Source organism: Uranotaenia lowii, chromosome 2, assembly GCF_029784155.1.
Source record: "Uranotaenia lowii strain MFRU-FL chromosome 2, ASM2978415v1, whole genome shotgun sequence".
Classification (NCBI taxonomy): Eukaryota; Metazoa; Arthropoda; class Insecta; order Diptera; family Culicidae; genus Uranotaenia; species Uranotaenia lowii.
The window spans coordinates 129218859-129236071 of NC_073692.1; the positions used below are offsets into that span (position 1 = coordinate 129218859).

General features: G+C 36.2%; 1 protein-coding gene across 1 annotated transcript; it reads right to left on the minus strand.

Annotated features, from left to right (window-relative positions):
• Window positions 1-15974: 15974 nt before the first annotated feature.
• On the minus strand, window positions 15975-17207 carry LOC129748411 (uncharacterized). The gene is made up of 2 exons (XM_055743026.1): window positions 16569-17207; window positions 15975-16502 (listed from the first exon to the last, which is right to left on the minus strand). The coding sequence occupies exons 1-2, from the start codon at window positions 17080-17082 to the stop codon at window positions 16372-16374; spliced, it is 645 nt and encodes a 214-aa protein (XP_055599001.1). The 5' UTR covers window positions 17083-17207; the 3' UTR covers window positions 15975-16371.
• Window positions 17208-17213: the final 6 nt, after the last annotated feature.

The following is a 17213-nucleotide window of genomic DNA, read 5'->3' on the forward strand; positions in this document are numbered from 1 at the left end:
AAATAGTGAAATTCTATCGACTGGTTGGGTAATGAATAAATTGATTTTCGGCTATTTCAGTCAAGAAAAAATCTTACGATTTTTATTTCTTCATCCGACGTTTCGGCATTTATTATGCCCTTTTCAAGGAGACTATTAATATTACATAGTTAATAATGTATTAAAAAAGGTGTAACAATATATGGTGTACTTAATGAAATTTCTCGTTTTAATTGTCCAAAAAGTTTATTGAATCTGCTAAACTGTCTAATCGGGAAATGTTAGTCCAGTTGTCTGTGGTGTATATTTATTACTATTGTAAAAAATTTGAATTTGAGATCCGATTTAATTTAATTTTGTTTGAAATCTATCTCATCAAACAATATTATGGATGACAGTGAAAAAAATGCAAGTATTGCCAAACAGAAATCGAATTTAAAATACTAGAAATTTTAATTTCAAAAATTTTCAAGATTTCTAAATTCAAGTTAATGCGTTAATCATAAGAAAATCCAGCAAGAAAAGATAATGTGTTTGGAAACGTTTGCGTTCCATATGAGTTTTTAGAGTCAAAAAAGAATAAAAAGTAAAACAGCTTTTCAATATGAAGGAATCGTTAATTTGGGATATATGTAGATATAAATTCATATCCAGAACTCAAAATCTACATTCAACAAAAAAACAAAATTTACATTTTCCGAGGTGTGACGAATCTGAAAACTGATCATTTATTAAAGAACACTGAAAATTTGAATTTTTTCTATCAGCTTTTGTTTCCTGTATAACTTTCAAAAATACAAGCTACAAACTTTTTGAAAAAATTTGTGCTCTTTTTAGCAAAAGTGTAAAATATCAAAAAGATTTAAAAAATATGTTTTAACTTAATGATCTATTTTTTCCGAAGAATGTGAGTAGCAAAAAATGTGAGTGGCAAAAATTTGTGAAAATTAGTCTATTTCCACGTTTTTTTAAATACGAGATTTAAAAAAAACCTTTTTAATCCACATTAATCTTGAACATATTTAATGCACATGTGAAAATTCTTTTCAGATTTCACCAATTTTGTGAAATAGAACAATATATTCAGCAATATATAGCAATTTAAAAAAAATAAAAGGGATATTCATCATATTGGATGATTTATCCTATCCCCGAGATACCCTTATTTAGCAATTGTTATTTTGTTATTTATTCAATTTTCATTAAGGAAATGATAAATTTATTTTTTCAAATAGTTGAATCATCGAAACAAGATTACCTAGACAAAATACGTATCGTTTTTTACGGGAATTTGCCACTTTGTAGCATTCTTCGCTATAATCTGTTTCTTTGAAGGAATAAAGGATAATAAAAAGAGTCAAAATAATTTTTTGTTGTTCATGTGGGTTAGTAACTTTATCAGTAATCATTGATCAATTCAACTCTCAGTTCAGTTCAGTTCAGTTCAGTTTGTCTATGTTTTAATTTTTCCCTTGTGAATTAGTTCTATGGCTACTATCGCGTTATCGACTTTTTTTTCGGCAACAAAGCTAAGCATTCGGAAGATTTTATAGTGGTTTTTTACTAACACTGCTGGATTCCAAGCTCTACATCAATTATATCGCCGAAACTGCTTTCAACTCATCTACATAATAATATTGAAATTTTAAGATATATCCAGTTTAAGGTTTGATATTCTGCATCTGAAAGCTTGGAAAATGCATTTCATGATTTTTTATTAAAACCCAATTTTTATTGAAAAATTTTTGAATAAGGTGTTTGTACCTACATGAAAAAAAAAACGATTTTCCACTATCTTTATAATTAATTTGATATAAATTTGTAACAATTTTATTCGTTTCAGTACAATGAAAGTTGAAAATTTTGTATGATTACTTGAAATTCAAGAGCAAATAAATTAAAATTAAGTTCCGGAAGTTTCATTCTTCAGAAACTGATTTTGATAATCTTATTTTAAACTTAATTTAAATTTATGTGGAGTGTAGATATTTAAATTAAGAACTTGAAAAATCAAAACCAGTGTATTCAACGAGAATTGTGTTTCAATATTGAAAATATTAATACGAAATTTTTAAATCACGATTCAGTGAAATACTGCAATGAACAATATAATCACCGTTCGTTATGTTTGGTTATCATTTTATTGGCCCTACCGATTAAAAGTGCAAAACCAGTTTGGATATTCATAGCAATAATTAACTAACACTCATCTCAAATGTTTGCTTTTTCAAACGCATAGTTGCAAAATGAGAATCATTAAAATTTGTTTTGAGCATAGCGTTGATATTCAGAAGCTCAGGGGAAAAAATGCAGCCAAATTGAAGAATTTCATTCTACATTTTCGTCTCTCAACAACGTGTGTATTATTTTCATTTGTAAAACGGCAACGAGAAATTCTTTAAAGAGCTTTAAAGTGACAATTTCAAACTAAAGCTTAGTTTTTTTTAGAAATGGGACAGCTACGAATGCGTGCATCTTAAAATCCATTTGTTTGATCTGAATACTTTTTATGAATAAAATGATGGTAATCTTTTGATAATGCATGAAAAAATTTGAAATAAATATTTATCACTTATTGCAAGGAATATTTCTACATTATTCTAGGTGCCTCCCATCGGCCGGCGCACACTTTTTTCAGTTATGATATTGATCAGTTTTTCAAACTTTACTTTGTTTTATCTGTATTTTAGGTGGCTACATCCTCTTCAATTTCTGCTACTTTTTGGTCTAATATATCTTTTTTAAAAGAATCTGAGGGCTGGATGCAGTTATGTCGAAATTAATAAAAATAGATTATTTTGATTAATTTGACAATAACGAAGTTAAACCATCATGAGATTGAACTTAAAGTTTAATCGGTTAGTAAAGATCGCTGGTTGCAGCGAAAACCAAAGTTTTCGTTTTGAAAATTGTTGTTTTTTTTCCACAGGAGCAGGATTTTTATTGATTTATTTTTATTATATTTTATGCAAATCAACCAGCAAATACCTACATACTTTAAAAGCTAGGGACCTTGTCACGAGCAGACTTATTATGGGATTTAAACGCTGAAATTGGTTTGAAATAGGGTATTTCCTAAGTTTTTTCGATCATCAGAAATCATCTGTCCCATAGCCTCGGTACCGGCTTTACAGCTTACGAGCTCTGGAACTAGCAAAAAATTGTTGTTTGAGGTTGGATTTGAATGACTCATTACTAGGAACTTTCAGCTTGTCGGAGAAAAAATTTGCTGGACATTTCAGCGATCCACCCTTAGCTTTTCGCCTATTCCAAACTAAAAATGCTGGTATGAAATTTGACTTCCCAGACGACCCTTAACCGTAGTTGCCGATCATCTGCTTCACTACTATGCTTGATTTGAACTTTGAGGACATTTTTGACAGTGTTTGCATACTTTTTCACTACTCACACACAGTAATTCTATTAATAATCAACGGTTTTATCAGCTATCAATTTGATAATGACGGATTTTGAAGAAAACTGTGCAAAATATTTTTTTTTCTCTTACATCGTCATTTCTGTACATCGCAAATATCCAAAACAAAAACGCGTAATCTTTAAATTTTGACAAAAATAAGAACGATAGTACTTTTCACAGGCAGTAAAATGTTCTTAAAATTTTGAATGTCTGGTTACTAGTATTTTCTGACGTCATTATTTAGCTCAAATATCAAATTATCGATTGTGAAATTATGAGAGATAGCTTAATTTTTTAACTTGAGAAAAAAAAACTTCAAAGTTTGAGGACAAAAGTAGGCTGCGGCCGTTGACGACGGGTGTGCTTTTTTTCCGCCTTCAATTTTAACTTCTGGGAAAAAAAACATTTTAAATTGTAATTTGTGCAGAAAAATTGTTCCGAAGTTAAATGCTGTGAGTTTGCTTAGTGTTAATTCTTGTTAAGTTGATGTCTTCAAGCCTAGTTTATTGCCAAAATTGGTGAATGATGTTTAGTGGCCGCTGTAACAGCTAGAGTCGGTGCCAGTGCTAAAAGGAAATGTACTGCAACATAAGATTATTTCTGCGAATCTTTCTTTGGATAAAAGTTAAGTATATCCTCTTAATTATCAAATACCAATTAGGTACTTGTAATTGCATACACTAAAATGCTTTTTTTGGAATATTGTAGTCTGCATTCCAGAATAATTTTCGCACGTTTCTGGGCTGGGTAGTTTTGGTTTTTTTTCGAAAACCGGGCATTTTCCGGCAAATCTGAACAACGTCCAGCCAAACATTTTATAGGAAAGGCATCCGAAAAACACTAATTTATTTTGACGAAAAAAACTAATAAAAAATCGTTTTTTTTCTGACGAAAATGTTTAAACTGGACTTGAGAGTTCTAAAACCATATCCGAGTATCCGAGTCGGCCTGGACTTGTCTCAAAAATATCATGGAAAACCGGCAATCTGGAAAGGTTACTGTAGAAGTCTTCCCAAAGCATAACCAGGTTTTAGGAAAATTTGATACTATCCAGTAATTTATTTTTATTTACATAGTATTCCGTCTTACAACATAACTTGACGAACATAATTCCTAAAATTCACTCGGTCCATGGCAACCGTTCTCCAATTTCTCGGGCACCCCACGTTCGCCAGATCACGCTCCACTTGGTCTAACCACCTCGCTCGTTGCGCCCCCGCTCGTCTTGTTCCTACCGGATTCGTAGCGAACACCTGTTTTGCAGGACAGTCGTCCGGCATTCTCGCAACGTGTCCAGCCCAGCGTATCCGGCCAGCCTTCACCACCTTCTGGATACTGGGTTCGCCGTAGAGTCGCGCGAGCTCGTGGTTCATCCTTCGCCTCCACACTCCGTTCTCCTGTACGCCGCCAAAGATGGTTCTTAACACTCGTCGCTCGAATACTCCGAGTGTACGCAGGTCCTCCTCGAGCAATATCCATGTCTCGTGCCCGTAGAGAACAACCGGTCTAATAAGCGTCATATACAGGTTACACTTCGTGCGAGGGCTAAGTCTTCTCGACCGCAGTTGCTTGTGGAGTCCATAGTAGGCACGACTTCCGCTGATAATTCGCCTCCGGATCTCACGGCTGGTGTCATTATCTGCGGTCACCAGTGAGCCGAGATAGACAAAGTCTTCGACTATCTCCAGCTCGTCGTCGGCTATCCAGTAATATATTATTATATCTGAAAATCAGCTTTCTAGGACGAAGAACCATGTAATGAGAGCATCAAGCGTCTGCACATGACGTTCGTAGAATGTGAAATCAATGAACTGATAGAGATGAGCTTTTCAGGCCTGTTGGAAGAATCGTCAAACTTTAGAAAGTTTCGGGTGAGATTAATCCTTTTTTTTTCTTATTCTAACTGTACATATCAATCATTGCACTTAATAACCAAATCCTACATAATCATAAGAAGCGTTTGGCAGGGAACTCCACGCTTCATCCCTCCCGTGTTCCTGTATCTTTTATGGCTTTGTAAATCTATAAATAACGGCGAAACCTATCTCCAGAAATCTCATTAGAGCAAACGCACCAATAAGGGAGTATACGAGGACCGGTTTTGCTCATTTCAGGGGACCGGTTTTGGTATACACACTCTTCCATGCACCGGGAGGTAGCATTTTAATTTTTAAAATTAAGCATTGCACTGAGAAAATTTTCTTAATATTATCAGAAAGTCTTGATCAGAAATTAATAACGACCAAGTAAATTTTCTGAGCCGTTAGTTTTTTCACTTAAATTTCGAGATGGTGATTGTTGGCGGTGGTTCGACATCCTTGGGGAACTTGCCATAAAGCAGCAGCAGGGCCAAGCAGCTCCGAGTGACCAGCAACCGGGACCGGCTGCAGCCGTAACTCTCAGAAAGCAGCAGGCGGGATCATCAGCGGAACTTGCGCGATATATGTCAGCTGATGTGGAGTTCACCGATCAAGCAGGATGTCTTTCGCTGCTGGTCCCAGGACTCCCAGGACACGGTGGCTGGTTCATAAAAATGACCTTTTTTCGGCATCGATATTGTCCAGCCCACATACACAAATTTTCATTTAAATCCAATGTACAATAATGTCAATAACACATAAACAATGAACGTAATATTGACGACCCCCTGCATAAAATTTTAAAAAACTCTTGTTTGCTGGTTCTCATCTCATGGAACTCCTGATCCTGATCCTAATGAACACCCATGCCAAATAACATCTCTCTAGGTCTTGACACGACTAAGCCTGAAGACAAACACACAACCGGAAATTCCTTTTTATATATAAATATTTGAAAATCTTTAGAAAACATATTTTGAAGTGCACATACGTTTTATTTGTAACGTTTTTTAATAAAGATGTACTTTTAATAAAGTAAAAAAACTGATTAACAAGTGTGTTTAATGACTCTTTTCGCATCTCCAGGGCTGGATTTTTTTCTTTCTGGTTCCAACTTATCGATTCCATCGTCCAAAACGCCCTTCTGCCCAATCGAAGCTGGTTTCTTGTCAATCGCACCAACCTGATCAGCTGTTTTTTCAACCTTGCAATCGAGCATATAATCTGTTTGGAGAATTCTCTTGAAAGCCTTTACCACTTGTGACAACATCGCATTGGAATCTTAAATACTCAGAATCTGTCTTCATTTGAGAGCTTTACTGCGTTCTTTACAGAAAGTATCCACGATTCGCTCAGCATTCCTCGAACTAAATAGGGCATCCGTATCAGAAGAAAATTCTCCCACGCCAGATTTCTATCTACTGTTGACACTAACAACAGACAGCTTCATCAATCCTTCTGCCACGACTCCAACCCGCTCCAGTGAATCTTTAAAAAAAGCTTTAAAAGTTGCTCCGGCCTACATCAGCTCCTGGCCAGAGTTCTGAATAATTTGCGCAGCTGCTGTTCCTGCAGCTCCCGGATGTTTGAATTGGTCCAAATAGGACGAACATGCTCGCCTTGAATTTTCACCGATGCCTCGGCCATCAGCTGAAATCGGTTGATATTGATAATTTTTGGTTACATCTTGACCGGTGCTTCATCTGGTCTTGAAATTCGGTCGCTTGGAGGACACAGAAATGCGCTTTCCAAATAATCTTCCTTATGCTTTCGGAAAACAGCAGTACCTGGCAGACCAACAAAAATAGTTACAAATCAATTAAATTTGAACTGTAATTACATACCTCATTCGAGGTGTTTTTCTTTGGTAAGCTTTCCAGGTGGTATCCCAGTTCTTCTCGTTTTTCTAGCACCATGATTTCCTCCGGAGGAAAGGTTTTTTCAAAATCGGATCAAATTTTATTTTCATTTGTGAAATGTCAACAAACTTTACACGGTGAACTTCGTTTGTTTAACTTAGCATTAAACAGTAGATTTTTTTCAGTGCATATTTGCTCTCGCCCCTTTCTTGTGAGCAAATTTGGTGATTTTGTCGGTCCCGACGGCAACGGCCCTATTTTGCTCACCTTCATACTAACCCCCGGTGCGGTATGAAAGTGATCAAACCCGTGAGCATTTTCACTTTGCTCGCGATTGCTGCGGATGCCCTTAGAACTTGTAGTTAAAATAACACACTATAACTATCAATTTCCTAAGAAACACTAAAATCTCTTTTATTTATGAGAAAAACATGGATTTATAGAAACCACCGCTTAAGGGTCCAAAGTAGGAAAACTCACCCTATAATTGGGGTAATGTTCATTTGAAGTTTTAAAAAAATGCCATTTTACCTCCTCCGGTAGGTTCAGTGTTGAATGCAGCATTTATCCTAGTCAAATTAATTTGATTTTAAATGATGAAATATCCGTTGAATTCTGGCCTTTCATGGCAACCCTCCAGGTGCACCAAAATGTGCAGTAGGAGTTCGGTCAGCCCAAATCGATATGGTAGGTATGCACCAGGAGGGGTTCGCCTGGAGGATCAACGACAACAGCAAAGCGGCCCCATTCCCCAATGTGTGGTCGTATGTCTGTATGCATGTAGGTCTACGATGAATGATGTAGGAATAACTACCACCGATGACACCGGGCTGACCCCTCAACGGAGGTAAAATCGGAACACCACCACACAAGGAAATGCAACTTGGCTGCACAAAATGCAACCGCTCCATCCCGTCGTGGAATGGTATGAGTTCAAAAGTGCATCGGTATAGATTGCCGATGGAGGGGTGTCGGTCGATATCGGACGATGTCTTTACGGACTTCCTCCCGGGTCCCGGATCCCAATCCCATCCGTTGATGCTCACCTCACCATCATGAGAGTGTTCCGGTTTTTCGACATCTCTAGGAACAACGACAAACAAGCAATGATGCTCTGTCAGGCAGGAGTTTATTGCCGTGTCCATCGCAAACTATATTTAGCTTGTCCAGCTTCCAGTCGATGAGTGTTGCAAATTTTGCCGAAGCACTTGATGTGGGTTGATCATTTCCACGTTGGAGGCACCTTTGTTGGTGTATTTGTGATTTTTCCCGTTTGTCCCCAGAAGGAGAGGGACAGAATAAATTGAAAGTAGGGATGGTCATATGGGAATCACAACAATAAAATGTTGATTGTAATAGTTTTTAAACAGTGCTTAATTGTATTTTGGAAATGATAAACAATTTTTGAATGACGACTGCCTTTAGAAAAACACAAGAGTTTTAATCAAAGCAATCGAAAGATTCCTTTTAATTCAACCACGATAAATGAAAAGTTCATATACCGGTATTTCGATAGCAACTCACTACCTTCTTCAGTGGGCGTTTTCGATTAATCGGAAATTGAAAAATCTCAACCTCAGTTCGTTGTTCAAACAACAAATTTTAGCTAGTATTTCAAACAAATTCTAGCGGTTAAATCCTATAACATTTCTTATCGTGGCAAGGTTCCTTGCAGATTAGAGAATGTATTTGCTGGTTGTTCTGTAAAAAAAAGAATGATTTGCCAATACTCTGCTCCTGTGGAAAAAAACCAACAATTTTCAAAAGATAAACTATTTTTGCTGTTTTTAAAAGCTTAAAAAAGTACTATTGTATGTATGTATATTTCGCAGCCTACGATCTTAACTTATCGATTATATTTGAAGTTCAATCTAAAGATGGTGTTGCTTCATTTTTGTCAGATTTGTCAGTAGACACTCCAGTAAAAACTTATTTTAGTGGCATAAAAATGAACAAGTTTTTTTTGATTAATTTGAAAACAGCTCCACAAAATTGTACTCATTTTCTTTCAAAAGAGAAGTTTACCAAGAATAAAGTAGAAAAAATTTTAACAAATATTTTTTTTATTAGTTTTTTCATAAGTTATCATAAGATTTTCTTTAATTCCTTCATATAAAGTATTTCGATCAAACGAATTGTTTTTTAGATACACGCATTTGTAACTGTTCCATTTCTAAACTAACTATGTGGCTTTAGTTTGATGTTGAAATACTTATGTCGATATAAGAACGTGAGTATTAAGATATAAGCAATGGTTTCTGAGTGAGTTTTGATATTTATTAAGAGTGATAAAGTCGAAATAACAACCGTGATAAAATAGAGCGTGAATTTTGCGAGTAGCGAAAATATCAAACAGTGATAAAATCGAAAAACTACTGTATTACTGACCCAATTTTTGGAGTTTACTTAACCTGGGAGTCAATCTCCTAAATTCATCTGAAAGCTTTCTCCATTACTTTTTAACTCTATTCTTTTTTCCATGGTTGTGGAAAAGCTCCTGACCACGGTTTTGACAGTAGCGTAAAATGAGGTGAATTGGGACAGTTTCGGACTACTTTCGTAATATTTCTGAAAAATTTAGTTTTTCAGCCTACAATTTGTTTCAGACGGTGTCTTTTGTGACCCTTAACTAAACTTAATCAGAGAAATTAATATAAGACTTAAGGATTTTTCAATATTAATTTAACAACCGCTCGGTGAAATAAATAGGCTGGCTCACTAATTGAGAAAACTGTAACTAGTAAGCTTGAACAAGTAGTCTACCTTCAGAGGCAAAACCAATAAAAGAAATTAAGGATTTTATTTTATAGATTTCCAACGAAAACTTAATGCCACATTCTTTAGGATCTACTAAAATAGTTCTTTTTTTTTGTTTTACATTATTTTCTACGATCGTAGAGGATCCTTGAAACGTAAATGTCCTGAACAACACTTTATCAGATTGTGACACAAAACAATAAAAGAATGGAAAGGAATAGTGAGCTATTTTTACTGAGTTTTACGCCGTTTCACAGGTAATCACGTTATCAGCTCCATCTTGAGTGATTTGAAATATAATCCTGTGATTTCGATAATCCTTCTGATGGAAAAATAAGGCCGAAAAAAATTTAAAATCCTTCTTTTGTCACTCGAAGTTGGAACATCGAGAGGGGGAGGGGGGGTTGGGGGATAATAAAAAATAATGCGAAAAACAAATAAATTAGAATAAATTGCACGAAAACTTGTATGCAACCAAATTGCATACTAAATCATTACACAAACTTTAAATAAAATTTTTTTTTTTTTTTATACGAAAAATTCAATCAAATAAAAATTACAAAAGGTAAAATAACTCCCGCAATTCATAATTTTTTTTTTTGGTCTTGTAATCTTTTGGAAATTTGATTTTTTTTCGAAATTCACATAAAATAAATTTATATATTTCCCCTTTCGGTTTTTTCGGAAATTTCGAAGGATGGGGGGGGGGGGGGGGGGGTGGTATGAGGTGACAAAAGAATAAATAAATTGATTGATTCACATGACATCAATCCAAAAATTTGCATGGAAATTTTGAGTTTCATAAGAAAAAATAGAAAAGTGCTATAACAAAATTTGGTTTTAATTTTAACATCGCCTCGCCAAAAGTGAATCCTGATCGAATGCTCAAACCCAGGGGGATGGCAATCTGGCTTTTCTTGCGAACAAGAATCTTTTTCTTTTTTTATGTCCATCGGGAGAAACCTTTATGGTGTTTTCCTCTCCAAACAGTACGGAGTTGAAAAAGTCAAAATTTCAACCACACTGAAAATCGAAAATACCCAAACTTGAGAACTGCCACCCGCCAAACATTAGTTCAAGATTGACTACTCAAGTTTGTGAAAAAATCACTGCTTGCCAATACGCCAAACTTGTCCTTCAAGCGGAGAACTCTTTTTTTGGGGGGGTTTTTGTTGTTAGCGAAATTGATTCTGCTACCTCCATCGTGGCAGATTTCAGTTTGGGGGGTAAGTTCAAAGCGAGGAACTGTTTTTTTTGGGGGATAACTTTTGTTCCCGCTTCATCCGCAAAAGGTCTCGCATATACGATGATGTAGCTGCCTCTCTCAACAACTCTCCGGTGGTCGAGCGGTTAGCATTCTGAGATGGTAATCGCAGAGCCATTGCAGGTATGGGTGTGATTCCCGTACCTGCAGTAATTTTTTTTATTTTGATTTCCATTTTATTGCGGTATCAGATTTTGGGGGGTGAGTTCTTCATTAAAAGCTTAACTTTGAGCTATGCCACCAATAGCCAAACCTGTAGGGAGGGAGTTTCATTCGGGTTGGCGGGGAAAGTTCTCAAGTTTGGGTATTTTCGAGGTTCAGTGCAATGAAGAATCAGAATGATTGTTGTGTTAGTGTGCTAAAAACCATACTTCTCTAGCATTTGACATTTAGTTCGGGTCCTTGACAGCAAATTGTCAGGTTTGTTATGGGCCCACAAAATCGTGGACCCGTAATTTTGATGGTTGACAAATTCAATGACAAGGGATAGGGATGCCATCCCCCTGCTCAAACCCATTTATTTGCTTAGATGCAGAGGTGACCTCGGTCCTAGGGGCCGTTCAAATATTACGTTACGCAATTTTCGAGCATTTTCAACCCCCCTTCCCTCTTACGTAACACATTCATCACGAAATTTCTAAACAAAATCCACAAAGCGTAACAAATAAAATATTTGAATGGTCTCATTAAAGGACAAAATTTTTCTTTCATCTCCTTCTCTCTTTTCAAATCTATCATTTGACCACTCTAGACTGTTACGAAAATTATAAATACAGTTTCTTTCTTAAATAAAAGAAACAGTTTTTTTTTATAAATTATTTTATTCTTAAACATACTGCATAATAATGTTTTATTTCAATTTATAATTCATTTAGCATTTGTTTTTGTAGGGTAGGCTCTAACTTTTCTCCTCACACTACTCATCATTTGGTTATGAATTTACGAGAAATGTTACCGCATTCACATATGGCTTTCCACACCATAATCTTCATTCCAAATTGTTCAGTGTAAATGGCTTTCACTGATGCAGGAACATCCTTTTTCTTCGGTGAGGTATAAAATTGTGGTCCAGGCAGAGTTTTATCAAATATAGTTCCATATTTAGTTTTATGATCAGGTTTAATGTAGGTTCCATCCTCAAGCAACCAAAAGTCACATATTTACTTGAATGAAGGCATTGCAAGTTGCATATTGGCTGACAAAAAAAAACAAATGCCAAATTCCTTTTAGTGAACATTATGTATGAATGTATGTATGTTGGTAATCCACCATGGGTGCACGGATTCACCGCAGTTTTACCAATGCTTAAAAACCTCTGCAATTTACTTGAATTTCTATACGGCCTATCTACTATGCAGAATTTGTCAAACCCGGCACCATGGCTTCGTGTTCTCTGTTGTGGATGCATGTACTTCGTGTTGATGTTTGTGTTTTTCTGGATGAATGTTTCAATCATCTATAAGACTTGTCAAAAATTTATTAAATTTTAAATTTGTAGTAATTTTATAAAATTACTACAGGTATTCCGACATCCGTGTACATACCTGGCCAATGTTGTTATTTTCAAATATTGAATATACCTTGGCATCTTACCTTTCTTTTACTTACTTTTACTTTCGATAACTCGAAATAATTTTGTAACGTTTTTTTTATTATTATTTAATTTGACTATTACACTAGGCTTATTCAGACGAAAGCAACAGATTCACCTATTCAATCACACTTTGAATATGCCGGCCTATTAAGCAATCTAGAATCCGCTAATAGACGCTGCTGGATGGAATGAATTTGGTTTTTCATTTTCAAACCATATTTCCTTTCAAATGTTTTTCCTTGACTGACCACTAGCCACTGGCAGCTTGCAGTCCAATTTGTGAATTGCATATTTTCTTCACTATCACTTTTCCCCAATTTCCCTCGCGCATTTTTTTTTAAACAATTTCTTTATTTGAAACGGCTCATACCTTTAGGCTTCAAGGAGCCAAAATCGATCGAACGCGTCTGAATTCCGTTTAGTGAACATTATGCACTCATTAATGAACTTAAAAGTTGCAAAAGTTATATGTGTCTTGTTTTGCCCAATTCCAATGAGTGATCTATATGTACTCATTAATGAACTTGAAAGATGCAAAAGCGATTTATACGTACGTTATACGGGACTTCAGTCGCATAAAGCGCACAAAAGTGCTCAAAGCGGGATTTGGTAAGTCACATAAATGACACAAAAGTGCTCAAAACGGGATTTGTTAAGTCACAAAAAGTGCATTGATGTGTTTTCAAAATCAAATCACCACTTCGAGTTTTAGTTTCTGGGCAGCGTTGCCAGGTGGTTTCGTCAAAAATCAGGACAACGCGAAGCTAAAAATCAGGATTTTTCAGGACACCTCTTGATTCATGAAAATAATAAGCAGTTCTGTTTAGATTGCATAACTAAAGGCACAATACAAGTGCTGTAAACGCCTTGATTTATGCAACAACAGTACGCAGCTTCTTGGCAGGCCTGCAGTTCATATCGAAAAACACCATTTAAATATCACCTGAATCGAAACTTACCAAATTTTATATGGGTTGAACTATTTTATAGCAGATTTATTAGATTTTCTCATAGTTTAACTTAAATTTTATGAAAATCAGGACAAATCAGGATATTTTAGTGACCAATTATCAAAAATCAGGACAACTCGAGAGTTTTTTTAAAAACCAGGACGGTCTCGCGAAAATCAGGGCAAATCCTGATAAATCAGGACACCTGGCACCTCTGTTTCTGGGTCTCAAGCCCAATTCTCTCTTTGGCACGCACAACGTTAGTCGATAAGGCACCTAGTATCGTAGCCACATCCCGTACTGACGCCTAAGAATGCCGTTTGTAGTGAGTACTCCTTGATTTTCATGTCCATTGTAAAGTCAGCAACATTCCCAAAGCGGTTAGAGGATAATACTTTTTATTATTTGCACTAACCAAGTTTGTAGTTGCTTATGTGTACACTGCGGTGGACTTAGCAAAGTGAGCCATCGACCTGCCATCTGGTTGTGAGATTACAAAGATTTTTGCGCAGTCGTTGCCTCGAAGGCTGATTTTTGGGGAAAAACTTCACAAACACTAGTCACTCACTGCGATATTTTATTTATTTTTGAAAAAGCTACGTTGAACCGCGACCAATCTCTACAACCTCGATGGAAGTGTTATCTGACGCTTACACCTTGGCTAGTTTTCTGATTGTAAGACCACTCACAGTGCCCTATTTGTGCACAATCCGTTTTCTTTGCTTGGTAGTAAGGCCACACATTTTCATATTTGTTCGCGAAAAACGACAAAAAATAACAACTTGGATGTAAACAACAGTACGCAGCATTAATCTGGTAGAACACTACACGATTTTCGAAATGACGGTTGTTTTACAGTGTATTTGTAGTTATCGGTACAGTCTATAGGACGTGGTCGGTGCCGTTATTGATGCTCAGAGAGAGTCCATCAGTTTTGGACATTGTGAATATGCTGTCAATCTCAGGCAACATTCTTTCGACCTATGAATAAAAATGATGGTCTCGGTCAATCACGGAGCAGCAACCATTGGATGCGAAACTCGTTCTAATGAGCGATCATGGAATTCGAAATGTATGTCACCTCAAGCTTGAAACCAATATTGAAAACATAATTAGATTAAATTGGATTATGAAGTTTTGGTGATGCATTTCGGGTTCCAATCAAGCCAAGCTAAGCTAAGGTACTTTAAACTCAATGTTACGCACTAAATTGTAAAAGGCATTGTTTCTGTTGAAATGGAGAAATTCTTGGAAGTATCCTTCTTATCAAATCAAATACCAAATTATTGTCACTGCGTTCATTTCGACGTTTGAGCGTTCATATCATAACATCATCATTTTCAACCCCCTGCCCTCTGGACGTTGTTTACATAGGCGCTTGTATAAAAGTGGTTGTACACAAGCGATTTCAAACAAGATTGCTTTGAAGAATTTGCGTACAACATGGGGCATGCAAATTCTAGCATACAAGATTGTTTAACATATTGCACACAATGGAGTCCGAAAGCTGAACACCAGGCTGTGTACAAAAGATGTACTCAAGTTGTTGTACGAAATATTGTAGGCAAATACAAATTTGTGGTACAAAATGACATCTAGAGGGCGTAGCGTGCTGAAAAGAGCCTGTAAAATTTCAAACGCACTTTGCGCAACCTATATGTGGTTTGAAGCAAACTGAAAATTGATCAAAAAACTTGTTTTATTAAATTGATTTGAAATATCAAGCCAATATAACAAGTAAACAAACTACACCAAAAAGACCTTGTAAATTTTAACGAAAATTACGAATCATGAAATTGTTTTAGATTTTTCAGTTCTTATAGCTCATCAAACTTTCTTGTGTTTCAATCCTGCATATGAATTGAGGATAAAAATGCCAAGTCCAAATCTTAAAGAAGAAGTCCAAATCTTAGAAATGAAGAGTTTTGAATAAGAAAAATCCATCTTATTTAAGTTCGAAATGCTTAACTCCCAAAAACCCTTGTTCCTACGGCCATGATATAAACTAATATATATTTTATTCTATGAACTCGTATTCAAATATAAAAAATGACTAACAATAATAATTTCTCAACACGTTTAGGGGGCATGATTTTTTGTCTATTTTTTTTTATCGTAAAATTATTTATTACCACCAAAAAACCGTTGGACAGAGCTACAAAAGAATTCAACATTCATGTCATCTTCGAAGTGAAATACTTTGAATAAATAAAAATGCAAATTTATTACAATGATATTGTATAAATAATTATAAAAGAAAAAATAAAGCCATACAAAAATGCTAATCGCACCTCTGTAAATCTGTGTTTGTGTTCATAGGCTGCTCACAATTTGACTATCGGGTATAAAAGTTATCGGCCACTCCTACACTCGATTGCAATAAATATCAAAGATTATCGTTTACTTACAGTTTGATTTTGCAGATTAATGTATTCTTTTTTTTATTGTCTTATAGACATGTTTAACGAGTTTATTATATGTTTTCGCGAATTGCCGACGGCATCTTCCTTTCATACTGACGATGTATAAAAGATTTTAATTGTTTAAAAATCGATAACTAGTAGTACAATATGTATAATTAGTGACGGGCTACGACGATAGAGATTATGGAACAGGTGTTTAAATGTTTAACGTTTTTTTTTTCGCTTATTTATGCCACTAACTGTTTGGATTTTGGGACAATATGGAAGATTACTGTTGAGCGCAGCGTTCTTTTGATTTTCGCTTCTTATTGTCGGCAGCGTTATTCCGACGAGTTCCTTGTATCGGCATGTACGGTGGCACTGGACTAGATGATCCGGGATCGGAAAATTCAAGAATATCTGAAAAATTCGAGGGACACTTCAGTTAGAATATACGGCTAAAACTTAAAATCGAAAATTTATCACCTGGAGGCGTGGAAATCGATGAAGTGTTCATCGATGTTACGTTACCGGGACTAGTGCCAGCGACGTTGTACGTTGGATCGATCCTGGTAGCGATATTATCCTCCGTGTACTGGGACCTGGAACCGCTGGATCGATTGGGTATGCCTCTCATTTCCAGATGATTCGGTCGTTGAGGATTTCGTCCTTCTTCCGAAACTGGCAGTACGTAGATATCGTCATCCTTCCGACCATTTTCAACTAAACGTTGAACGTTGGCTGAAAGTTTCAAATTCGGTGCGGACTTTTGTTGTCGAATCATGTCGATGGGATTCGAATAGCTGTCCTCATTTGGCGAAGATTGTTGTGCGTTTTGGTAATGGTGGCTGTTGCCTGTACCGGATCCATGGGACGAGATGCTTCCCTGAGCTTTGTGCACGGGTCCTGCTGAATGATCTGGCGATTGAGCTGGTGGCCCAACGTATCGTTTTCCACTGCTGGCAACACTGCTCGCCAATTGCTGAGCATTTTGTAGCATATCGATTGGATTTGAGTAGGAATCACGATCCGGATCACCGGAACCGGTTTCCAAGGAAGTTGGTTCCTGGTCATCCGCAGATCTAGCCCCTTCTTCTCCTTCCTCATCTGGATTGTCCTGCGATTGTTGTT

What these genes read in the sequence shown, in the direction of transcription:
- LOC129748411 (XM_055743026.1), bottom strand. Translation starts at nt 17,082, where the DNA reads ATGCTACAAAATGCTCAGCAATTGGCGAGCAGTGTTGCCAGCAGTGGA. An exon ending in ATCGATTTCCACGCCTCCAG is followed by an intron (nt 16,503 to 16,568) that starts GTGATAAATTTT and finishes CGAATTTTTCAG; the next exon opens with ATATTCTTGAATTTTCCGAT.